At 30.9% G+C, this 26,281-nt stretch overlaps 2 protein-coding genes across 2 annotated transcripts; one reads left to right on the top strand and one right to left on the bottom strand.

The window, feature by feature from the left end:
- Positions 1-3,073: 3,073 nt before the first annotated feature.
- LOC129918230 (cilia- and flagella-associated protein 45) lies at positions 3,074-5,700 on the bottom strand. Its single transcript, XM_055998639.1, has 2 exons — positions 5,588-5,700; positions 3,074-4,795 (listed from the first exon to the last, which is right to left on the bottom strand). Exon 2 carries the CDS (start codon positions 4,786-4,788, stop codon positions 3,157-3,159), a length of 1,632 nt encoding a protein of 543 aa, XP_055854614.1. The 5' UTR covers positions 4,789-4,795; positions 5,588-5,700; the 3' UTR covers positions 3,074-3,156.
- Positions 5,701-7,755: 2,055 nt separating this feature from the next.
- Positions 7,756-19,900, top strand: LOC129918231 (protein disulfide-isomerase). Its single transcript, XM_055998640.1, has 5 exons — positions 7,756-8,061; positions 13,807-14,114; positions 18,258-18,982; positions 19,051-19,297; positions 19,366-19,900. Exons 1-5 carry the CDS (start codon positions 7,908-7,910, stop codon positions 19,429-19,431), a joined length of 1,500 nt encoding a protein of 499 aa, XP_055854615.1. The 5' UTR covers positions 7,756-7,907; the 3' UTR covers positions 19,432-19,900.
- Positions 19,901-26,281: the final 6,381 nt, after the last annotated feature.

Genomic DNA, 26,281 nt, shown 5'->3' with positions numbered 1-26,281 from the left:
GTAACTTAAAAAAAAAAACAAAGAATCATAGCCATAAGCAATTCTGCATCTTTACTGAAGCATCTATAAGGCCTTATACAAACACAATTTTAAGTTGTATATTGTTGTTCAAAAACTTCCCAACATTTTAAATTTAGTAAAAAAAAAAGTAAGCAATGCTCTTTTAAAAAATGTTGTGATCCTTTTTTTTGTAAAGAATTCGCACAGAAATGAAAACTGATGGAAAAACCGCAACGTAAAATGTATTATTTTCAACGTTGATTTAATGTTGAAAAAACTAACATAAAACACTTTTAAAATAAAATTGAAACAACTTAAGAAATTTTTTTCTTTTTGTCGGACTTCAGCTTTTGTTGCATTTTATCACCCTTATTTCCAACAGTGAGATAGCACGTTGGTAAAGGATTCGCCTAGAGGTCCAAGAGTTGTAGTTTCGATGCTTTTTTTCAAAGTTGAAACAACTTTGATTTAAAGATGTTTTATAACGGCAAACGACTTTAAACTAACTATTTTCTACTTTGATTTCAAAATTTACGTCTTCAACGCAAAATCATTTCGAAAAATAGTTGAATCAACGTTGTTTTCGTTGATTTAAAGTTGTTTTTTCCCTCAGTGAAGAGATGTGAAAATGAATCTGCAGATGCTCAATTTGTAAAAAAGAATAGATTTTTGTTTACTTTGAAAACTATTTTCAATTAGCATCGAAGAAAAAATCCAAAAAGGCTCCCCCTGCTTAAAGGCTGTGCCACACCAAGGACAACCGACCGCAAAAAACGCTGCCGATAGCGTTTTTAGTCCAGTCAAGTTATACTTTTGCTGAGAAATAATTCGCAACTGCAATTTGTACTCAAAATATGAAAGTACACTAGTACAGGAACTAAACCCCCCATTTTCCGAACAAATGTCTGGACGACTTTGGCCGCCATTTTGTTTTGAACAGTTTTGCGACTATCGCTTGTAGTTCGGCTAGTTTTGGTCTTAGAGAAAAATGTTATGAGACAAAGTTGTAGCAAATTTTATTTCCCACAAAAAATGTTAAGTAAGTTTTTATTCTAAAACCTACCATTTAGGAGTTATAATGAATTTCGTAAAATGCTATGCTCACTTATTTTTTATATTCACCATAACTTTTTTTTTCAAACTTTTATTAAAAAATTGTTGTTATAAAAGTTAAAGAGCTACTAATTATCTATGTTTGTCTCATACTAAGTTTTTTTGTCCGAGTTGCCGTTTCCTCACTAAAACAAAAATTCAATAAAAAAATTAGCAAAAACAGGGTGAGGGGAGAGTACGATAATTGTGGTGCCGAGATTTTATAACAGTTTTTTGAAGAAGGGTTCAATACAAGTATTTTTTACTATCGGAAGGGGGGTCTATCTCCCCCCGTTTATGCGGGAGGGGCAGTTTTCTAAAAAAAAACAGCCTAAAATAAAAAAAAATATTAAAAAACAACGGCAACACTTACAGTTATGAATGATACATTTTTCAAAAGCCACAATTATATGCATTATTGTAGTTTTTAAATGGAGCTATTAAAATTTATAGTTTTTGAAATAATCGATCTCAAAGTTAAATTTAGGAAAAAAAAATTTTTTTTAATCGATTATTTCAAAAACTATAAATTTTAATAGCTCCATTTAAAAACTACAATAATGCATATAATTGTGGCTTTTGAAAAATGTATCATTCATAACTGTAAGTGTTGCCGTTGTTTTTTAATATTTTTTTTTATTTTAGGCTGTTTTTTTTTAGAAAACTGCCCCTCCCGCATAAACGGGGGGAGATAGACCCCCCTTCCGATAGTAAAAAATACTTGTATTGAACCCTTCTTCAAAAAACTGTTATAAAATCTCGGCACCACAATTATCGTACTCTCCCCTCACCCTGTTTTTGCTAATTTTTTTATTGAATTTTTGTTTTAGTGAGGAAACGGCAACTCGGACAAAAAAACTTAGTATGAGACAAACATAGATAATTAGTAGCTCTTTAACTTTTATAACAACAATTTTTTAATAAAAGTTTGAAAAAAAAAGTTATGGTGAATATAAAAAATAAGTGAGCATAGCATTTTACGAAATTCATTATAACTCCTAAATGGTAGGTTTTAGAATAAAAACTTACTTAACATTTTTTGTGGGAAATAAAATTTGCTACAACTTTGTCTCATAACATTTTTCTCTAAGACCAAAACTAGCCGAACTACAAGCGATAGTCGCAAAACTGTTCAAAACAAAATGGCGGCCAAAGTCGTCCAGACATTTGTTCGGAAAATGGGGGGTTTAGTTCCTGTACTAGTGTACTTTCATATTTTTAGTCCGAATTGCAGTTGCGAATTATTTCTCAGACCTCCATACAACCAAATCTAAAATGACTGGACTATTTGTTGTGTGAACAAAATCAGAATGTGGACTTTAAGGTTTGGAGTTTTCATACTAAAATGCTGTCGTTGGATTTTTTTGTCGTGGTTGATGCGGTACAGCCCATCATGAAAGTTGTCTTTTTCGGCAACAAAAAAAACACGTTTAAGGCCTACCTCGCAAAGTTGCTATTATTAGCCCTGTTCCATTGGAGGTGGTAGTTTACTTTTACCTAGTAGATGTTTTGGTTAATCTAGTACTATCATCTACTCATGCTCTTCTTCCCGAGTAGATACGATTAGTATTGAATTCGTTGAAAGTGCGTTTCATTGAAAATCGCTAGTAAACTACTAGTAGTACTTTGCCACCTCCCAATGGAACAGGGCTATTGTTGTAATGAAGATAAAAATGAAGATTTATACCAATACCTACATATCGCTCCTGTACTTGAACACAGTCATTATTAATTTTTCAGGAAACAAGTTTTAAATTTATCATCGATCTATTTTTGTATGTAAAAAGTAAGTTTCTAAAACAAAACTAGTGCTCCTTTTCTCCGTCAGTTTTTAAAGCTAAGAAATGATTTTATGCAGAATTAAAAATTAATTTATTACAAACTTCTGCGCTGATAAATAAAAATTCTTGACTTTTTAGTTGACAGTATTCAAGTAAATGAGAGATATGTATATTTGCATTTTTTTTAAATAAACAACGTCTTTAAGTTTTTATAAAAGCACAAAAGTTTAATTCCACAAAAATGATAAAAATTAAATTACAAGTTATTATTTAGCTCAAATCTCTACCACATGGATTTTTTCTGTTCGGATATTTTTAACATTTGTCTCTCAACATCTTTAATGTATTTTTCTGGCAAATTAGCATCACGCATTGAAGCCAATTTCGCCTGAATCACCGATCTAACATTTTTCTCGCGTTGTTTTTCCCTCTCTTTCCATTCGATGGCTTCGCTCTGATCACGTTCGTATTTTCTGCGACGTTCATTCTCCTTATCATTCATCTGCCTTATAATCTCATCGCGATAACGATCTTTATTCTTAAGACGTTCTTCTTGAATTTTAGCTTGTTTGGCTTCTTCGCGCTTAAGATTCTCGACAATCTTCTGGAAATCATCTTCGTTTCGTGCGATTTGTAAGGCCTCACGAAGTTTAGCATCTAAAAGTTGTGCATTGCGGGCTTCATGCAAGGACTTTTCCAACTCTTTCTTACGAATCACAGCTTCTTTTTCCTTTCGACGATACTCTCTTTCGATATTCTCCTGCTGACGGGTGAGTGCCATTTCTTCTCTCTTAGATTTGGATTCCAAAATTTTTTGCTGTAAATCGAATAAAAGCTGTTGCTTACGCTCAAAAGCTTGTTTCGCAAGCTTTTTTTCTATGTCCAAGGTGCGTTCACGTTTCTCTTTAGCCTTCATGTAAGCATGGATACGCATTTCAGCCTCTCGTTCCTGTTCGAAGAGCATTTTTTTGAATAAATTCGACATTTCACAAATTCGATTTAACTCCGAACGTAATTGTTCACGACGTTCTTTTATCAAACGAGCTCGTCGTTCGTCATCTTTTTTTATTGCCTCATTAGCCAGCGATAGAACCTTAGCTTCTTCTTCGATGCGTTCTGCTTCAAGGAATCGCTGATTTTCTCGCTCCATCAACTGACTCTTAATCTCAGCTGCATACTGATGTTTCTTCTCTTGTTCCCGCTTAACGCCTTCATCTTCAGCATGCAAGGAAGCCATAGCCCGGTCAATCATCATCTTTTCCAACCGATTCTCTTCTTGTTTAAGCTCACGTGCCAGTTCGATTTTCTCTTGAATTTGTGCATCACGAATAGCGTGACACTTTGCATTCAGCATGATTTGATTTACTCGCTTAACTTCTTCCTCTTGTTCGTGCTTAGCTATGAAAGATTGCTCGAGAATCTTGAGTCTTTCTTCTTCGAATAGATCTTCCTTGTCTTTTTCTCCACGAGCTTGAAGCCTAGCTTCGTCGATTTGCTTGAACATTTGCTTTTGTCGTTCGGCTTCTTCTTCGATTCGTTTAACAGATTCCTCTCTTTGAAGCTGTGATTCAATTCTATCATCGGTGCTGATGATTTTGGCTGCGTTATGAAGTCTTTCAAGCTCTCTCTTGGGTAAGGTTGTTGGTTTGTTGATTTGTAAAGACCGTCGTGATTGATTTCGCAGGCCTGCTTTTAAATAACCAGTTGCAGTTGGTGGATCTCGAGCTTGTTTCTTATCAGAATTTGGTACAAAAGCACTATTTGCACGTCCTCTTTCCGAATAGCCTCCTGTTGGTGTAGGTTGTCCTTGAGATTTCTTCGTATTAGAGTTTGGTACAAAAGCACTCTTAGCTCGTGGTGGTTCTAGGAGGATATCAACTGATTTTCTACTGTTTGTAGCTGAATTGCAAGGCATTGTTTAGCTGTAAATAGTATAAAAGAAATAAAAGTTTAAAACTACGTCTGCTATTATGAAAATGATTTGTCAAAACTAAATAGCAGACGAAATTATTGATCAAACGAGTAACTATAGGAAAATATTAAGTGCAGCTTTTCAATATGGTTGGGATGGTAATGGGTTTTTTTTTGTTTATTAAAGATAAGAATGTATGGCTTCAAGGGATAGAACTTGCGTTGACAGACAATATAAGGGAAATCTTTTGAACACGTAAAAAAACCTCCTAGGTTTAATAGCCCAAAGGAACAATTTCTTCTGTCTGCCCTTTAGTCTTTCAAGTTGTCCAAGTCTATGTGCAAGGGGATAGCCTATTTGGTATTTAGTTGTAGATTGATTTTTAGATTCTTGCCTGGAATGCAACATATCATATCAAAATGGATACATGGGGAAGTCGAACAAAAATTCCACTCTGATTTTGTTAGCTTTTGAAAATAAGTCTACAGTTTACTACTTTTTACAAAAATTGCCAAAGTATAAATTTTCAAACTATTTTTCGGGGGTAAAGTGGTTACAAAATAGCAACGAGCATAAACCCTCGTAGGACAAGGGTCTATATGCTCACTTCCTTTTAACTGAAAGCGCTAATACAAATAAAAGGGGCAACCTTCATCTTTGAAATTTAAAATCAATTCAAACTATGTTAGCGTTAGCGAAATGTATTTGAAATAATTTTTTATATTTCTTTGTCCGTTTGTTTTTGTTAAGGTACCTCTATAAATATTCGGCGCGGAATTTTAAACATTTAAAACATACTCACAGTTTTCGATGTTTGAAATTTCGAGCCAACTTTAAATCCTAGTACGCAGCTGAAGCGAAACGAAAAATTTTGAAGTCTCCAAAGTCAACAAATACCATCGGATATTATAGCAAAGTAAAAATTATAAAAATACAAATAAAAAAATTCAAGAAAAAACATAAGAAAATAAGATTTAAAGCAAAAACAAAACGAATATAATTACGTTCAAGATTTCGCTAACTTTTGTATAGAAAATATTTAATAGGGGTTGGGGTTAAAATTCTGCCGGGGTCAAAATTCTTTTGTCAAAATTCTGCTTTCAAAATTCTGTTTTACAAAATTCTGCTTTCAAAATTCTGCTTTTCAAAATTCTGTTTTGATTGATTGATTGATGTTTAGGGTGTAAGATGTACTGCGACCTGTAAGATCTATTGTACCCCCCTTTTAAGCTAAATGAGTTAGTACCTCATTTTATAGCTCCTCTTCTAACCTAATTCCTTTAATGAAATTGATTATTTGGGGTATTTTCAAAGAGTGCAATTTATCCTCTTCGACTTGGTAGCGACCCATGTGTTTAAATCTTTGGTGTATTAGTGCATTGCAACTACCCAGAATGTGGTCTGGTGTTTCTTCTTTTTCGCTACAGAATCTACATGTTGCACTATTTACTAAGCCCAAAATATGTAGGTGACTTCTTAACTTACAGTGGCCCGTGAGGAGCCCAGTGATTAACCTGAGATTGTTCCTACTTAGACTGATACATGATTTGAAACGCTCTCGGTTGTAGTTCCCGAGGAGCATTTTCGCTTGTCTCAGTTTTGGTAGTTCTGCCCAGTTTTTTGCTCTCCTGGACAAAATTCTGTTGTTCAAAATTCTGCTTTTCATAATTCTGTTTTTCAAAATTCTGCAAAGAATTAAAAAAGGGTTTGGAAAAAAAGCGCGCGCTTTTTAACATTTTCCAAGAATGTTTTTGTTTAAGTACCTGAAATACTGGCAGAATTTTGAAAAGCTGAATTTTAAAAAGCAGAATTTTGAAAAGCAGAATAGAAAAAAAACAGAATTTTGAAAAACAGAATTTTCGTTATAAAAGCAGAATTTTGAAGCCAGAATTTTGACCCGATCCCATTTAATAGAGATGTAATTTGATGTAAAAAGAACGCAAAACCGCATTTTTTAACTGTTAATATTCAAAGTCGTGACGTGCCATTGAAATTTTGACCTCTGATTCGGAATCAACACACAAAAATCTTTCTATTTTCTGAAACTCTTCTGAAACCTTATCACTGGTAATAAATATTTTTGAATATCTATAAAATTAATTTTCTTTCATAAAAAAATCAAAATTTTCTTAGAATTTATGAACTAATGTCGAATTCTCTTAACAAATATCGATTTAAAAGCGATTTTTGTTCAATAGAACATATGTTCGACACATTCTTCGTGAAAAGTAAACCGCATAAAAACTGCTTTTAATTCGATTTTTTTTAAGGAATTCAATATAAGAAATTATGATTTTGAACGTAATTCCATTTATTTTGATATAATAGGTACAAAGGAATTTATGGTCTTAAAATTTTTTTATCACCAGTGTAACTAAATCCACATCAGAAATATCTAATATTTTTGTGGGTTAAAAAAAAAGTACAAATGTGAAAATTTTCAAATGTATTTTGGATCATTTTTGGGACTGGAAAATTAAAACAGATGATGCTTATTTTTTGGTCTAAAAAACAATTTGTGTAATCTTTTTTACGAACAATTTGCGCTAGCGAGAAAGAAAAAATATTTTCACTTTTGTACTTTTGCAAAAAAATGGCCAATGTAGTCAAGGCTTAAGAATTCATATTTTATAAAAAAAAAATATGAATTCTTATAACTCACAAACGGCAACTCTTAATTCCACACTACCCATATACAGAATTCCACACAATCACTCTTCTCACATCGACTAGTTTTGCAAAAAAGAGACAACACCAAAAACCAAAACCGGCTACGTGTTCGCTTGTTGTTCGTTCATTTTATTCAAAAACAACAACACCCAACTAAATTACTCGTTCCTATTCAAATCATTCCCCGTTAATCTATTCATCTCTTTCCAACTGTCTCCACTAGAGTAAAAAAGCCAACTCGATTACACACAAATTTCCATTCCAGTTTCCTCGAAGACTCAAAAAGAAATTCCATTCCTTGTTTCCCGATTATTTTCCTTTTAAATCTCAACGTGTCAGCATCGGGCACAAAGGAAGAACGATCATTCATCAACTGGCCAAAAAAAATAAATTAAATTTATTTTTTTTATATTAATTTCAACTCAACCATAGTCTAAGTAATAAACAGCATAATGAAACTATTTTTGTGCGCGTTATTTGTATTGTTTGCCGCGGCGGCGAGCGAAGAAAATCCCCAAGTACTCGAAGAAGATGGTGTTTTAGTTTTAACAAAGAATAACTTTCAAAACGTCATTGCCGAAAACGAATTTGTTTTAGTTGAATTCTGTAAGTAAAATTTTTTCTATTGTAATAGATTTTTTTTTTTCATACATTAAATTTTTTTTAATAATCCATCCGGTCAATAATCTCTACAAAGAAAAATACGTGAGAAATTTTGCAAAATGAAAAAAGAGAACAAAAAAACATGTCTGCGAATACCTAGAGAAATCAAAAAAAGAGACAACTGTCGTTAGCAACATGTGTTTGTGGCTATGCGTGCAAATGAAACAAGTGTACCGGCCAGTCAGAGAAAAATAGTCTTGGTTGTCGTTGTTTTTTTTTGTATGTTTTTTGTTCGCACGAAAAAAAAAGTCTCCACAATATGATGCTTCAGATTGTGACGTGTCATTCTTGATTCGTGAAGGACTTTTTTATTTTATTCTGAAATATTTTTATTAATGATTCAAGAAAATTCCAAATAGGAATCTTTTAATTCATAATTTCTCCCAAATATTTTTATTCTGACAAATTAAGAACAAAAAAAAAACGAATAAATACAAAAGTCTCCACTTATTTGTGGCTGACATAAAAGTAGCACGGTAGAATAATTTGTCATGGTCATAAAACACTTGAATTTTTTTTATCTACCCACTCTTGAATTGAATAGTGCCTTTTGGCCTTTTATTTTTTTTTTGTTTATTTTATCGGACAAAAAGATATAAAGCTAACGGCGGTAGATAAGAAAAAGTCAAGATACCATAATTGACTTTCTTTATATAAAAAAAAAAAAAAATGCGACTTGGTAGAAAAAAGAAATGAAGACGAAGCCGGATTCTGCATGCGTGTCACTTTTTATTTCTTTTTTACAGTCTATCATTTCTTTGAGTTTGTTATTGAGTTCTTGATTCTTTTTCTTTCTTCTTCATTTTTTACCAAAATAGAGTTTTGTATTCTTTTTTGGACTGATCGGTATTGGTCTGGAACTTGATGTTCAATTTGTAAATCAAATAATATATGAACTTGTTGCTTAGTGGGAAATGCGTTTAGTTTGGGGCGTGGTGAAGACACAAGCTAGCACTGAACTGATGCTTGTTCTAGATACAATATAAGGGGGACAAAACGAAGACGTGGAAAGACGTAGATGTTTGATCTTTAGACTTTTGTTTACTTTATAAAAGAAATTTAGAAAAAGATTTTATTTTCGCGCTCAATAGAATGTAATTATTATTTTAAAAAGACAAACATACTGACAGCCTACGTAAAACTAATAGGTAGAGATATCCTAGTCACTTGACCATATGGGAAAAATTTCATTAGTCATCAATACAAAATTGGAACAAGCCAACGTGGTGGAAAGTAGCAGATGTATATAAAACGTATTTGACATATTTTGCTCAAGGGTCAGCAATTGCGGATTAGAAATTTAAAATAGATTAATATGTATTGCAATTGCAATTTATTTTGTATGTTTTTAGAGAAGTGATATGTTTATAAAGGCAGGTAGTTAGCTCTTGATAATTGATAGCTTGGCTATCAAACTGGTTTTTTATTTTTAAAATGTTTATACCTATGCACCTTCAAATGATTGATGCTTTTATAAATAATAACAAGTAGCGGCATATTAAAAAAAATAAAACTAGACTGGTTTGATGAGATGAGAAAAATGTGTACCCGCCAATAGATATTGTCATGTTAAGTAGGAATGACGCGTCTTTATTTTCACCATCTTGAAGCAATTTCTTTTCTTTTTTTGTGTGATATTTGAAATGGATTGGCTGATTGACTCTCTGATTCTCCGGTATTTTTCTCTCAGGATTTGCAAGTATGAATATAAAACGAAAAAAGTACTTTTTATCAATTTTTGCAATCCATTTTTATTTACCAGTTAACAACAGTTGAATAGATAGTCTTCAGTGCTATTAATTTTGATATTTCGTCGCTTTTAAGGCAAAATGGCACTAGTCGAAATTTCGTCCCGTTTCTGCCTGAACCACGTATCTTCACAGCAAATTTTTCTCAGTTCTTAAAAGACATAAATATACATTTTTCTTGAAATAAAAAATATGAATTGAACAAAAGGAAATCTAGTTATATTTAGAACAAATTGACTGAGTTGTTTCTGAACTAAAACCCTTGTATCTATTCTTTCAGTAAGTTTTTGAGCAAAGTTTAAGAGAGAAAACAAATCTTTAAAAAAATGTACTTACGAGGTTCAAGCAGAAACGGGACGATATGTCATTTTTTAGTTTATAGCACTAAACTGATAAAAAAACGCAATTTTTCTGTGTAATCAGCGCTTTTCTACTTCTAGATCCCACGTTATGAAAAAGTGCCCCTGTTAATTTTCACAAATATCTCTTGTCATTTTGTAAACATTAATGATATTTCTTTAGTTATCGTAGAAAGGATTGGTTTTGTGTTTTCGAAGAAAACGGCACAACTAAGAAAATGTCACACAGTAATAGATTTTTTCATCATTTCGACATTTTATCGAATTATACTGTTCGTAAGTCCGGTTCTGTTACTGAGTTAAAAAGATGAATTTAAATAAGGCCTTGGTTATGTTTATCGTAAAAGCTAGAAAAAACGCATTTTTTGTATCTTTTTCGTTATTAAATGAATAAAATTGACTTAAAATAATAAAATATTTTTATATTTTTAATTTTGTCTTTTAATAACGTGCAAAACGCCACTTTTTCCATAGAGTCAGAAAAAAACAATTTCGAAAATAGTTCTATTTTTTTTTCGAAAAACGGCATAACTATTTTTTTTAATATTGCGTTTTCTATAAAACTTAATATACCATCTCATAGCAAAAAAAAAATGCAATTTTTCAGTGTATATAACTTTTGAGTTTTGTTTTTTATTGACAACGAAAATCATTCAATCCACTCAAAAAGCTTTAAATGTCTCTCCCGAAAATTAGCAAATTCCGACATTTCCCTCATGCCTTAAAAGCGACGATTTTTTTTTTTTTTGTAAATTTAAAATGTAATCTTGACTGATTAAAGTTTTCTTCGTCAGCAATTAAGCTGGAACCAGCTTGTTGTTGCGTCAAAAAACTGGGTGAAGGTATTTTTAGCTCCCAAAATAATATTGACAAAACTTATTTGTTCAAATGTTTTTTTTACTATCGCTTATTGCTTATTTAATCCAATGTTGAAATAGAAATTTCTGGGAAGTAAACAGCTACATGCAATTGATTAAACAATAATTTTGTTTTTTTGTTTGCTTTCAAATCCATCGATTTGATACAAATATTTTTCAATTCGAACTTTAATTAATATAGTAACTAAAAAAATAATTATATAGATTTTATCTTATTTTTATTGAAAAGTTCTGACTAACATTGTGATTTCTGGTAAAACTAATTGGTAAGTCACATTAATTTCATAAGTTCTGGTGAAATAAAGTTTCTGTGTTCCGGTACCATCTTAATTGTGATACCCTTTTTTTATACAGCTCACAGAATAGTATACTATGATTTCAAAATGGAATGAGTTACAGGTGAACTACTTCTAACCCAATTCTAAGTTGAGAAGTAAGTTGCATGTTTTATTATTATTAATCCTTTTTTTTTTTTTTTTTTTTTTTTTTTTTTAAATTAATTTTTGCCCCAACTGCAACCGATTTTAAAACAAATAGTTTAAACTTTGCCTGCGGTTTATCTAGAATTTTTGATCAAACAGGATTTTTATAATTTTTAGGTATTTTTTCTTTCCTTTTTCAAATCGATGTCATTTTATTAATAAAAATCGTTATTGCGTAGGATTTTGTTTTTCTGTTTTTGAAATACTGTCCAAAAAAGACAACAGAATTAAGTTGTGTTAAAAAAAGTTCAAGTTGAATAAAAACAGCAAAGAGTTCAACATTTCTTTTAAATTTTTGAACTGAGGTCCCGAATACTTCAAAGTAATAAAAGTTGTCGTCTTTTTAAAATTACATAATCATTTCGCTTCACATTTTTCTTTTATTCAACTATTTCCTAGGTTCTATTATAAGTTTTATTTTTGTCTCATTCTAACTATTGATAATAATCATTGAATGCAGTTAATCGAAATTAAACGATTTTAAATAAATGGTTTGTGCTATTGGCTTGTTTCGAAAGTCATTATCATTAGTCTCAAATTAAGGACTCTTTATTTGTAGAGAAGTTAGATTAATTTATTGTCTCTTCAGTTAATTATTGTAGTCGAGTCAAATCACGGCCTAATTATTCTCTTTTTGTTCAATCCACTTGTAAAATTGTAACCAGACGAGACAGAAAAAAAGTCTACACACATGTTTAGTTCCTACGCACTAATAGGTCATCTTTGTGCTTGATTCTCCATGCGTCATAAATAAATGTAACTACACTAGTTTCAATACTAAGTTGAATGCCCTTTGTGTAAAGCAGACATACATAATTTGTTTTCCACGTGGATTGAATCATTTAATTCTGTTCCAATTCTGCCATTCAGAGCACAGGTGTACAATAACAATACATAATTGTTTGTTTAATATTTCTGAGTATTCAAATGGAAACATCTTTGTTTGTTTAAATATTACTATTTTACGTTAATTAAGTGGTTAAATTTATCTAGGTATAAAAAAAGAACAATAAATTGTATCTTTTTAATAAGGTGTTAACGGGTGCTCGCAAAAAAGACCCATATTAGCTTAATGGTCATGAATAGCTTACAAATTCCATTTTTTATTTAAAATTAAAACAAAAAAATCAATAATTGAATTGTGAATGCCCTAGATAAAGTTCAAAACGATGCGATTCATGAGGTCTTTAAACTTGTAACTGTCTGATCTCAATATTAAATTTTTTTTTGTTTAATTCCTCTTATCTCAAAATCACCCAACACGATCGTGGTATCTCTTTTGCATTGTTTTTGTTCGAATAGGAAAAAGAAGACTACACAAAATAAAAAAATAAAACTCATAGGCCATTAACCCTTTTGCGTCGTTGTTGTCGGCTTAATGAACCAGTTTTTATTATTTTTTTTTTGTTTAATTTCATTGCGCCTTCTTTCTTTCATCTTGTTCATCATAACAACAACAACAACAAATATTTAGTTTATACATAGTTGTTGCCGGCTTATTCACTAAAAATTCGCAGTTCAAATAATGTGAAACTGTAAAAAAAGAGCAATTAACATAGGAAACTTGTATACAATAGAGATACGAATTTATATTTGCTTTCCCTTGACATTGGTTTTGAATTTGATTTAAACAAAATGAAGATTATATTCAAATCAAATAAAAAACAAAAAAAACGTTGGAGACGTTGGAGATTATGAATATTCATTAAGTTGTTGTTCTTGTCGATTTGATAATACTTAAATTGAGACAAGTTAAATCAGAGATAATCTTGTTGGTAGGTCGCTTGGAAATGAAACACTGACGTGGTGCAGTTTATATGCAAAATGCTTATTTCTTTTAATTGCATGCCAAAGTTAGCCACGTACTCGATTATTGATTCGTCTCTATAAATAGATGACGGCCGTCCATGTGGCATAAATATTTATTTTTTTTTTCTTATAATTGATTCACTCATCTTATCGCGTAAGAGGGGAGCAAAGCAAATTATAAAGCGGGAATGAAAAACTTGCTGATAAGAAACACTTTCTTGTTTAAATTGAGTACATTTGCGTTGCTCCTTTAACCTTTAAATGACGATTTATGGTTAGATTGAAACCAAGCCACGTTGTTAGCTTCTTATCGATGGAACGCTCCTCTGTTTCTATCAATTAGAACTATGCGTTGCATTTTTTAATACAGAATAGACACAAAACTTGAACCTTTTTTTTTGTTCTTTTATAGATGCTCCATGGTGTGGACATTGCAAAGCCTTAGCTCCAGAATACGCCAAGGCTGCTCAAAAATTAGCCGAAGACAATTCGAATATCAAATTGGGTAAAGTTGATGCCACCGAAGAGGGTGACTTAGCTGAAGAATATGGCGTTCGAGGCTATCCAACATTGAAGTTCTTCCGTAAGGGTGTTGCTGTTGAATACAGTGGTGGACGTCAATCTGATGATATTATTACATGGGTTGTCAAGAAGACCGGACCACCTGCTGTTGAATTAAACGATGCTGAACAAGCTGAGAAATTCTTAAAGGATAATGAAGTAAGTTATGTTTTTTTTTGTATTTTGTTTTCTTTTTAGTTTTTCTTTCTTATTCTTATCTTACCTCATCTTTTTGAAGAAAATTTGGAAAAATTCTAGGTAGACAGATTTTAATAGAAAAACAGGTTTTTTTTGTGGACCTTAATAAAAACAAACATTTTAAAGGGATGTCGATGTGTATTTGGATTTTTATTAAGGGACGGATTGATACTTTTTTTTATGAGATAAAAGAAGACACATAAATTTGAATCGAATATTGGAATTTTATATAATTTTTGTGGGAAATTAAAAGGGTCAATCAGGTTTTTCTTTTTTCAGATTGAATCGGGATCGGGTTCGTGGACAGGGTTAAATGGACTTGTGTTAGTTTATTATCTTTATTTACGACGATGTAACACAAGCCGTTCTTCTATTTGTATGGTGAATTGTAAATAGTATTTCATCAGTGTGCTCTTTATAAGTACCATTGTACAATGCCAACGATAAGGTATCAGAGTGCTAGTCCTCCAATGGCAACACATTTTGTCTATCTGAATGATTTCTAAGAGTTCAGAGATTTTTTAAGAAAAACGAAAATTCTAAGTTGGGCGCTTGTGAAGATTTCTGAGCCGAAAAATAGATTTCTTTCTCAAAACATTCCTGGTAAATAAAAAAGCAAAAGCGTTTGTATACAGAATAAAAAAGATAAAAAAATAATAACAAAAATTATAATTGAACTCGAAGGCTAAGAAACAAGCTTTGTTTATCGTGATCTGTTCAATATTACAGATTTCACTGGTCGGCAACGAAAATAGAGCATGAATCAAACCCTACTTTTCTAAAGCATTTTTGGCTGTTGACTCCGAAATCAAAATTTCACTGGCATGTCATATTTTTTGAAATACTTAAATATTAACAGGTCAAAAACGCTTTTGTTTTTTTCAGTTTATAGCGAAAATAATGATGAGTGTAGCTCAAAACCTAAACGTGATAGAATAAATCCGTACACAGTTTTGAATTCAGCACAATAAAGTCAATGAAAATCAACTAACAAAGTTCTTGCTCCCGACTTTTTTTTTGTTTTTTGCCGACCAGTGTTTTTAGCCTGTTGTTTACTGACGCTAAAGACTCACTATTTGACACACTACAGTGTGAAATGTGTTAATTTCTGATTAATTATTTTATGTTTATGGTCTTTGAATTTCCTAACAGATTTTTCAAATTAACACAAATAATTCAATGAGTTGTCATCCAAATAGAGAAACAAATTTTCCGCTTAAAAATATTGTTTAAAAATACGACACGGACAAACAAACGCAATTTCTAACACGATAATAGCTTCAATTAGTTATTGTTACTACTTCCGATGTGTGCTGATAAAAAAAGCAAAGAAAAAAGCACCGATGAGAGTCTAATGACCATGAATTTCAAATATGCGCCGATAGTTTTTTTCTTAAATTTGTAGTAGCAGTTTTTATCTTCTCACTTCACGTGTGAGTAGTTATTTTCCTAATTACAAATACAAATTTTTGTTTTATCTTTGAAGTAATTGTAAGTGGTTGCGCGCACGTATTTAAAAAACCAAGATAATGTCAAGTAGGTTTACGGTCTCTTAAAAATAGTTAATGTAGTTCATTTGTAGTTTTTTAATTGATCAATCATTAAAGGTTTTTCTTTTTAACGAGCCTAATGTTATAGATATGTACAGTACATATATAATTTTTTTATCTTCTCAACTTTAAAACTGTTTTATTTATTTTACACTCCAAAGTACAGACAACTGTAATGACTCAAATAATTATGATAATTAAATTTGATTCAACTCCACTATACAACTAACGTTAATTATTGCTTCAAAGGCTTCATAGAGATTTATTTTCACTAGATCTTCCCTTCATTTAGAATTTGCCACATGCATGGCATTTATATGCTTTCACAGAAAAAAGTCAAATTTTTATTTTTATTTACTTTAAACTGCATTATCTTTCAAAAATACATTTGCTTAGTCAGAAAGCAAATTAAGTTTAATTTCTTTAATCATTTATTGACTCCCAAATTTATTCATAACAAAGAACCATAAAGTTCATTGGTTATTTTTGTTGAACAAAGTAAAATTAATTATAATTTAACGAAGATAAGATCACTGATAATTTTTGTTTAAAGACTTATCTTAAATGAAGGGGTAAAGTCGGCTTCTTTAAACAAAAAACAAACCAAAATCTTCAGATAAGATAAAAATACGAGAACAAAGGATTTGTTTTGGTTTTTTGACACGTAAAATATAATTAAACAAAAATAATAGATACATATGTAAATATATATAACAGAGTTATTAATTTTCATATGAATTTGAAAAAAAAAAACCGGCAGTAAAAAATGTAGAAGAAAACATCTTATTTTAGAATAAATTATAATCATACAGGAAGGGTTTTCCAATATTCAAAAGTTGATAACATAAAATAGATCGGAGACAGACTGCGAACTATTGACATCCAATCCATTTAAAATATTTCTTCGAAAGAAAAATTTCAGAGATTACCTACGAATGACTTTTTTATCAACTGGGTTTTTTTTCTATGAAAAACCTAAAGTACATTATGTATTTTTATTTACATGATCTGATAAAATGCATGTGGCATCAAAACAAAATCAAAACTTTTCGTTGTTACAATATTGAAGTGATGTAAACGAAAAATTGATTTTTTTGATTATTTTGTAAACTCCTATCAAATAAGGGAAATTGCATATTTTTTTTCAAATAATGCGAATTTGTATTCGATTGGCCCAACTCGGTATTATATCGTCTATAGAAGGTTTAACTCTTTGTTTCCCGGTGGTCACAGCAAGATACTACCTGTTCCTCGCTACATTTTACTTCGCTATATTTTTGTGATAATGGTTAATTGTTCATAAGTTTGCCATACATTTTGGTTTAGATGGAATTTTCCTTTTTTTTTTGTATAAATGTTTCTCTTTTAATGTTTTTAGTAATCTGTGTGCTACCATTCGATTTGAAAATAGTTTCAAATGCATTGAAGCAAGGTAATCCAGAAAAGTCAAGTCATTAGCTATGAAAATGAATGTTTTGTGACTGATTTCGGGTCAAAGTTCTTCGTAGCCTTATTTAGCTTAATACACTTTTCGAACTCCTAAAAAAAAAAACGATTAACTGCTTCCTCAACGTCTTTATTGTTGGTGAACAACAACAAGCCAATTGCTAAAACATGCACCATTTCCATTTTTGTTATTAGTTTGGCTAACCGTTATTAACGAAAATATGCAATGAAGTAACAGTGAGCATGTTTTAGAATTTTCCAAAATTGTTGCCAGTTCGCGTTCTTGCAATACTCATTTTAAATATCTTCCAACTTAATAATAATTTGAAAATGTAACCCGCTGAGTTGTGATTAATATATTTTTACTATTCCAAAAACTAAATAAACAAGTTTCTGTTTATTTTTGTATTTTTATGATTTAACTTCATGCTGTACAGCATTAACTGGCCTTGAACTATTTCAAACTGAAACTAATTTGTAAATCAACTTTTTTGCATTTTGCAATAAAAAAATACTAATCGAAAGTGAGTAACACGAGTAAGTGCAACTGCATACATAATTTCATACTTCATAGAAATTTAACAAAACTACATTTCATCTCAGGTTTTTTTTTAATTAAAAAAAAACTTATTGCAATGGCATACAAAAGCACATGTGTGAATCGTGAGTTTCTAAAAATAAATTATCATTTTGTTTTGAGGAAGCTGGTCACAATTGTAATAACACACATTTCGTTACAATGTGGATTACATATTTTCTCTTGCTCAGATAAAAAATAATAATAACATTCATTTGCTTTTGTTGTTGTTGCGAACTTAAAGAAGGCTTATGAATAATTCATCAGAACAAAGCGGTATCTAGCTTAGACATAAACAAGTTTTGTATTGTCGTGGCCCAATCACAGACTTACACCTTCGACAACAACAAAACAACAGCACAGTTGGTTTGAAAAAAATATAAATCTTCTGAGGCCTTATGATTAGCAACAGCATAATTATTATAATGACCTTTGAATAGTTAGAAAAACAACCTACATTTTCTCAGAATAAAAATACATAAATTTAAACTCAGTTTCTAATAAATTTATTTAAATTTTTTTCATTTCAAGATCGCTGTTGTAGGATTCTTTGCTGACAAAGAAAGCGAAGAAGCCAAGACCTTCCTCTCTGCTGCCAATGCTCTCGATAGCTTTGCCTTTGCCTTCACCACTCAAGCATCTCTTTTGGCCAAATACGAAGCCAAGGAAGGTCAAATCTACCTCTTCAAGCCATACGATGACAAGAAGACCTTGTACCAAGGTGAATCTAACCAAGAAGATATCAAGAAATTCGTTCAAGTCTACTCCCTGCCTTTGATTGTTGACTTCAACCATCAATCTGCATCGAAAATCTTTGGAGGATCTGTCAAATCCCATATGTTGTTCTTCGTCTCCAAGGAGAAGGGTCATGTTGAGAAATATGTCGAACCATTGAAGGAAATCGCTGCCAATTACCGTGATGAGGTTCTCTTTGTTACCATTAGCGCCGATGAGGAAGATCATGCTCGTATCTTTGAATTCTTCGGTATGTCCAAGGATGAAATTCCATCAATTCGTTTGATTAAATTGGAAGAAGATATGGCCAAATACAAGCCACCAACCAATGACTTGAGCCCCGAAGCCGTAAAGAGCTTTGTTGAAGATTTCATGGCTGGTAAATTGAAGCAACATTTGTTGTCACAAGAATTGCCAGAAGATTGGGATAAGAACCCAGTTAAGGTGCTTGTTGCTAGTAACTTTGATGAAGTTGCACTTAACCCAGAAAAGGATGTCCTTGTGGAATTCTATGCTCCATGGTGAGTTCTTTAAGGACTTTTGTTTCTCTGATGTTGTTAATCTAATTAAATATTTTTTTTTCTTATAGGTGCGGACATTGCAAACAATTGGTTCCAATCTACGATCAATTGGGTGAGAAATACAAGGATCATCCAACCATTGTCATTGCCAAGATCGATTCCACTGTCAACGAGTTGGAACACACCAAGATCTCATCCTTCCCCACACTCAAATTCTACCGTAAGGGTGATAACCAAGTGATTGACTACAACATGGACAGATCGTTGGAAGATTTCATTAAATTCTTGGATAATGGTGGTGAAGCTCCAGTTTCTGTAAGTTTATTTATTTCTATTTTTAACGTAACTTGTGACTGATTTTTTTTTACTTTGTCTCTTTTTAGGAGGATGTCGTTGAAGAAGTTTTGGAAGAATCTGCGGAAGCAAAGAAAGAAAAGGATGAATTGTAAATTCCCCTAAACATAATACAAATACCAGTAGAAAACAGTTTATGTAGCCACCTTTTACAAAAATACAATCCAATCTTCTGTTCATTCTAAAAAAAAAAAAAACAAGAAAACAAAAATCATAGGATCCATAAATGGAAGTAAACATAAAAAAAATTAATTTGTTTTCTATTACTTTGATATTTTTTTTACTTTAAGAGAAATATTTTAGTTATACTTAAGTTTTTTTTATATGATATACTAAAGTAAACATTTATGTAGTAGGAAGGCTAGGGAAAATACAAAAAAAAAATAATTAAAAAAAAGAGTAAACAAAATATTAAACTTCCATAGTTGAAAAAAATCTTTATTTGTAATATTAAAAATTATTAAAACTAAAAAAAAAAATAATAATAAAACATACTTTCTGTGAAAAGAACTGATAAGAAAAATACAAAAACTAATAAAGAAAAGAACTTTTTTTTAAAAAATATATTAAATTTGTTTTTTTTTTTTGTTTTTATTTATTTTTTTAGCCTTTCAATTGTCATTAATGAGAAATATTGGAAATATTTGAAGTTTTTCTTATTTTTTTAGTTGATCGATGTATGTAAACTAGGAATGATATTTTCTTAACAATTTTGAATGTAAAAAAATGAAGAGTTATTATTATATTATGACTCAGCTTTTGTGATTTCCTTTTAAGAATAAACTGGAAAAAACTTTAACAAAGAGGAATATTTTATTCGAGGAGAAGGAGGGGTCACAGTCTATTATTGAGTAAAAAGATCGTGGCAGAAGAACCCATATAGAAGAATGGGTTCAGATTTGTAAATTGTAACTAATTGATACCAATGCGATAGCCATAGTGTATTGTGTACCAATTCACATTTGAGGGAGTATGCAAATTTCTATTAGTTCACCAAAAAGTCGTACTAACAGTTCAAAAGAAAAAAAAAAGAAAGATGTTAATGAGAGCTGCAAATGCACTAGCAAGTTAGCAAGATGATGTGAGAGTTCTGCGAAAACTACATTTTTATATTAGGACAAATAAAGAGCTCAAAACTTTGGATTCGCTTTTAAAAAAACTGCTCGCTCTTAAAGTACAACTTGAAAAAATCACAAAAACGGATACGATGATGAAGCTAGGCTAGAAAGGTCGAAAAATTAAAATTATCCTCAGAAACTTTCTTTTTAGACTAGGACAATAATTTAGAACGACTTTCAAAAGCGTATAAAAAAGGATTAAAAATAGTAAAGATACAAGAGAAAAAAGGGACAATTTTAAATTATAAGGAAAATTACAATTCTGCTGAATCTTTAAAATTTTCTGAGTAATGGCAAAAAGTATTCCTTTTTTAAGTCACTCCTTTATTATTTAAATTTCTATTGTTGAAAAATCAAGTTATCAGCCCTATTCTTTAAGAAGAGGTGCAACGAAAAATTTTAAGGGTAGGTATAGGTATGTTTTTTTAAATTTCCTTTCTTTTTTGTTAAAAAAAAAATGATAAATCGGAACTATAACTAAATTTTCGGCCCTATTCTGCTATTCGATTCACGTGAAAGTAAAAAAAAAATCGTTTCAATGGCTGTTAAAATTAAACTTAAGCTAATTTTGTTTCTTTAGAATTTCCAAAACAGACGTAAACAAGTTAGAGGTTTTTCAAAGCCAGTTTGATGTGATAAAGGAAGGAATCTTTCGATTCACGTGAATCGAACAGCGAAATCGGGATGTTTGTCTTCGATCGGGAGCCATTCTCTCGAAAACATTTCCAAAGGATTTTTTTTTAAATGGGGCTGAATATAATTAGAGATATCGTCACAGGGAATGCACACGTCCGTTGGCTTTGGTTCAAATTCGAAAGTCTATTCAAAATTTAAAAGTAGACAACAACTTTATGGAATACTTTTAGGTGTAAAACTCCTTCAATTGTGTGGTTAATATCTGAATGTCAGGAGAAACTTTCGAAGCATAGTTTTTGTAACTACGGATACGGACATACAAGATTTTGAAATCAAAACTTTATAGGAATTAAATTTTTGAAAGGACTAATCTTTTCTCATCAATCAGTCTTGTGTGGGTTTCACTTGGAAATTATTCCAGATGTTAAATTTAAAATTCACATCACTTGAATTTTGAAAAATTCATTTTTTTTTCTTAAATTTCAAATAAAATGTGCGGTAGTCGAAGATTCTGCTTTGCTGCATTAATGAACACACCAATTCTGCAGAATGTTTGCAGGCCTGCATTGGTACAATTTTCAGCAGTCACTGAGTGTTCATAAACGTCAGAAACAAAAAAAAAATATAAATTACCACAGAATGAGTTTTGTTTAAGCAAAAAAATATTTCTTTTTCAGTTCCCGAAAATATTGATTTTAATAACACGAAAAATTTGTAAACCGTGTTACATTAGGGTGGCTAAAAAAAAAATACTTTCTTCTAAAAAAAATAATAAAAACACCGAGTAGTTCACATTTAAAACAAATTATCTATGGAAAAAATATTTTCAATTAGGGTGTCCAAGAAAGTTTTTTTATGCTTTTGAAAAAAAAAAAAAATGATTTTTAGTGCACAGAAAGTTTTCTAAGTGCGTTTTTATTAAATTCATGCCAAATTAATTAAATTGAATTTGGTTGAATTACAAGCGTAAATGTTAAATATACCATTTTTCTGAGCCCCCTAATTCGAAAATACGTATCCAATTTCACATTATATTTTATAAACCATGTTTTACAAACTTTCTCTGCAGTGACAAATAATTTTTTTTTGTAATTAATAAAAAAAAAATTTGAACAACCCTAATGGAAATTTTTTTTTTCTTCGATAATTTGGTCAAAACAATATCCACGTTGATTTTTTTTGGAATTCTTCAAGCAACTGTAGAAGTTAACATTTTTTAGAGCCACCCTAATATGAAAAAAATTAATATAAACTCACTATCTCAAAAAAACACGACTTCGAAATTTTCTGTGTCATTAAAATTTAAATTTTTCGAAAAATGAAAAAAGAAACTTTTTTTGCACCACCCTAATCAATATGTTTGCTTTTCATTTTTTTTAACAATATTTACATTTATTAACAAAAAAAAAATCGAGTCAAGAGTCAAATAAAGGAGATGGCACATTTTTGGGCCCAGTGTGTTCACTTACGAAATGGGTATCAAATGAAAGGTGACGGTTAGCACATTACGTGGGTAAAATATTTTCAAATTCGTTTGTGGGGTTTTGGAGATATTTGAGTTTGAAGTTTCGGATTTCAAAATCAAGATTTCAGCTATTTTTGCGATCAATTAATCGTAGAATGAGTAGAAAGGACTTTTTAGATTGGAAATTAGTTAATCTTTCTTTTTCTAGTACATCATTTTTCTCTAGGAGTTATACTTTCAGAGTAACAGAACCGCAAAGTATCTCATTCTCAGTAATTCCGCACTTAAGTCTAAGGGTTGTTTAAAATATTTAAAATATCAAAAAACACACAATTTTCGGTAGTGTAACTCTGAAATTATAACTCCTAGAGAAAAATGATGTACTAGAAAAAGAAAGATTAACTAATTTCCAATCTAAAAAGTCCTCTCTAGTTTTCTGTCCGACCAGTCGTTCTCGAGATATTGAGACAAATGCGTTTTTCAAAATGGCGGTCGCCCCACAAGACCAAACAATACGCAATCTGAGATTTGTACTTGGGATAAACCCCTCTTCAATACTGCATTCAAACTTAGCTCACGTCATAGCTTTTTCCAGATTTTTCCCCATTGACTGAACTATAGTTTCTATTCTTATTATTTAATAGGCATATTTCAGCGCGTTTTTGTGTATTTTGCTTATTATAAGGTTTTTGTATGTTTTATAGAACTATTTTATATATAGAATTAAAGGTAACACATTAAGCTATCGAAAAATTACAAAAAAAAAGTGCATGTCACCACTGAATATTTTGATATTTCGATGTGCCAAATGCCTCGCTTAAAAAAATCACCTTTTGAGAAGTAAATACCTAATATGTATTATTTTTTTTAACAAAGAAAAAAACTTTTGATACAGATTTATAGACAAGAGAAATACCTTTTATTTGATACCAATATTATTTCTGTACACCCATTATTACGCATTCTACGATCAATTGTTCGAAAAATTAGCTGAAATCTTGATTGTGAAATCCGAAACTTCAAACTCAAATATCTCCAAAACCCCACTAACGAATTTGAAAATATTTTACCCACGTAATGTGCTTACCGTCACCTTTCATTTGATACCAATTTCGTTAGTGAACACACTGGGCCCAAGCTCCATAGAAAAATGTGCCATCTCCTTTCTTCTTGAGTTCTGCAGCAATAAAATTTTGGCTGCGCAATCTGCCCGATGTTGACGACATACTGACGTTTATGAACAGCAGAACTGCAGTTGGACTAAGTTAGTCCGATCGCAGATCTGACTTTATGAACACGACTAACGCAGGCCTAAGTTAGGCAGACGTTTATGAAAACACCCAGTGCTAAACTAGCTTCTTGTTCTACACCAAAATTTAAGTGATAAAAGACCAACCGATAAATTATTACCTGTACAAAATTTCATAATACTGGAAATTTTCCGAACGTGAACAACTTTTCGCCCGGAACTCACAATAGGAAATTAAATTTTTCCGGAGGGAATCATGTTCACGTGAAACTCATGATAGGCCTGATCATTTTAGCGGAACATACTAGTTTAAAATAAAAGTTTTAATGACCTTAGTCCAAATGCTCACAATAGTTGGGGAAATGTTAATTAAGTTCGGTTGAAACTCTAAATGCCTTCGAAATTCCGTGCGAAAAAAATATTTCGGGTGAAAAATTTTAAAGTGGAACTCAAAATTATGTTTTAATAACTTAGCTACTTTCAACAACATATTTGATAGATTTTTAACCAAAAATCTGAATAATAAAAATATGATATCAATCTTATTCGGGAAGGCGATTCTAGAAATGATACTTAATTTAGTTTAGATTCCCTTAGAACTTCCAAAAATCTGCATAGTTAACTCTCAATTTTGGGACAAACCTGCTGGTGCATATTTTATGTCGTTTTTTGAAATCGAATTATCCTTTTCGTATCCTTTTTTATTACCTACATATTTTGAAAGGAAAAATAATATTTACTTTTTTTTCAATACAAAATCCGTATGCTAAAACACCCCCCAAACCAAACAGTAACGTTTCTTTAAACATATAAAACTCATGTCGACAACCCTGAAAATAATAATAAAAATAAAAATTATAAAAACCAATAACACGTTTCTCTAAATTTTCTGCACTTAACAATTAATTTAAGATTCAAGTGAGAATAAAATTTAAAAAAAAATCATACATTTCAATCAAAAACAAATTATTATCAAACCATACAATTATGAACATACTTCAGTCTGCAGAATTGTTTTTGTTTTGTAAACAAAAAATCTCCATGATTCATCTGCTTGATTAGATAAATAAGCAAAAGGCGCAGAATAAAAATTTAATTATTTATTTACATTATGTTCGCAGGCCAACTGGTTTTACAATTTATAGGGTAAACTAACAAATAATTTGAATTGAAAAAAAAAAAAAAAAAATAATAAAAATTTTACCAAATGGACAGCAGAAAATTAAATCATAATCAGCCCTATCGGGAGTTTCACGTGGAAGGTTTTTCACCCGGAATATTTTTATTCGCCCGGAATTTTTAAAGGCATCGTAAGGGAATTTACATTTTCCGCTAAACAAGTTTTTTCTGTTCGGCATCAAAATTTAAGTGAGAGGACACTGTCGACTACCTCGCATATTACCTGAAAAAAAGATGAAAATACCGAGAGATGTCCGAGCGTGAACATCTTTTCACCCCGAACTCACAATAGGGAAAAATTGAAACTAAATTTTTCCCGGTGGAATCTTGTTCACGTGGAACTCCCGATAGGGCTGAAAAAATTAAAATAGTGAAAACAAAAACTAGTATAAATATTATATGTTATTAAACATTTTAGTGGGCTGATTCGACAGACATTGTCGTACCCAAATTTCAATTGAGACATACATATATGAAAAAAGTAAATTAGTTTCTTTCCAAACAAACGTTTTCAACTTTTCTTCCTATAAAAATCTTATTCATTTACATTTACATTTACATTTAATTTAAATAAAAACTTGATGTTCACAAAGTTTGAGCTTAAATATACATACAAATAAAACAAATGATGTATTACCCTATTTTGAAGTGCGATTTTATTTTTTGAAATGTTTAAAGATAAAAACTGCTCTTTCACCTACCTTGGGATTGTCCTCAAGTGATATTATTTATCTTTTAACTTAATAATTACTGATTTTGTTTACTTGATGAAATGTTTTTGTTTTTCAAAATGCGTAATTTAATCATTGCACTTGATTTGATAAACGAAAACACTTGTACTTGCTTGAAGATATCCCATAATACTTTAAGAACACCATATGCTACAAAAAGTGCATCTGTTCATAAAATTAAATGTTTAAAAAAATGGGTCAGTTAGATTTCAGTCAGACAGATTAAGTATTTTGCGAGTATAAAGGTAAACACGAGACTTTAAACGAAATTTAGTAAAAATAAACCGTTTTATAATATATATCTATTCGTTCGTTATCGCATATATGCTTTGTTTTGACTGGGTTGATTGGATTTTTACTTGCTCTATAGGGCAAGGTATTGGTTTCGTGTCGAAAAAAAAATTTGAGGTTTTAATCAAAACCAACATTACGATGATGGAGAATTCCAAAAAAGTGGGTCTCGCAAATCCGTCCGTGCGTCTGTGCGTCTGTACGTCCATCTGTACACATTTCCACCAGCCTTAACGCGTGGATGGATTTTCTTCAAATTTGGTACAAATGATTTTT

The sequence above is a fragment of the Episyrphus balteatus genome, chromosome 4 (assembly GCF_945859705.1).
Source record: "Episyrphus balteatus chromosome 4, idEpiBalt1.1, whole genome shotgun sequence".
NCBI lineage: Eukaryota > Metazoa > Arthropoda > Insecta > Diptera > Syrphidae > Episyrphus > Episyrphus balteatus.
The sequence above is the reverse complement of the archived record's forward strand: the minus strand, read 5'-3'. Positions and strand labels throughout refer to the sequence as shown.

What these genes read in the sequence shown, in the direction of transcription:
- LOC129918230 (XM_055998639.1), bottom strand. Translation starts at nt 4,788, where the DNA reads ATGCCTTGCAATTCAGCTACAAACAGTAGAAAATCAGTTGATATCCTC.
- LOC129918231 (XM_055998640.1), top strand. Translation starts at nt 7,908, where the DNA reads ATGAAACTATTTTTGTGCGCGTTATTTGTATTGTTTGCCGCGGCGGCG. An exon ending in GTGGAATTCTATGCTCCATG is followed by an intron (nt 18,983 to 19,050) that starts GTGAGTTCTTTA and finishes TTTTTCTTATAG; the next exon opens with GTGCGGACATTGCAAACAAT. An exon ending in GTGGTGAAGCTCCAGTTTCT is followed by an intron (nt 19,298 to 19,365) that starts GTAAGTTTATTT and finishes GTCTCTTTTTAG; the next exon opens with GAGGATGTCGTTGAAGAAGT.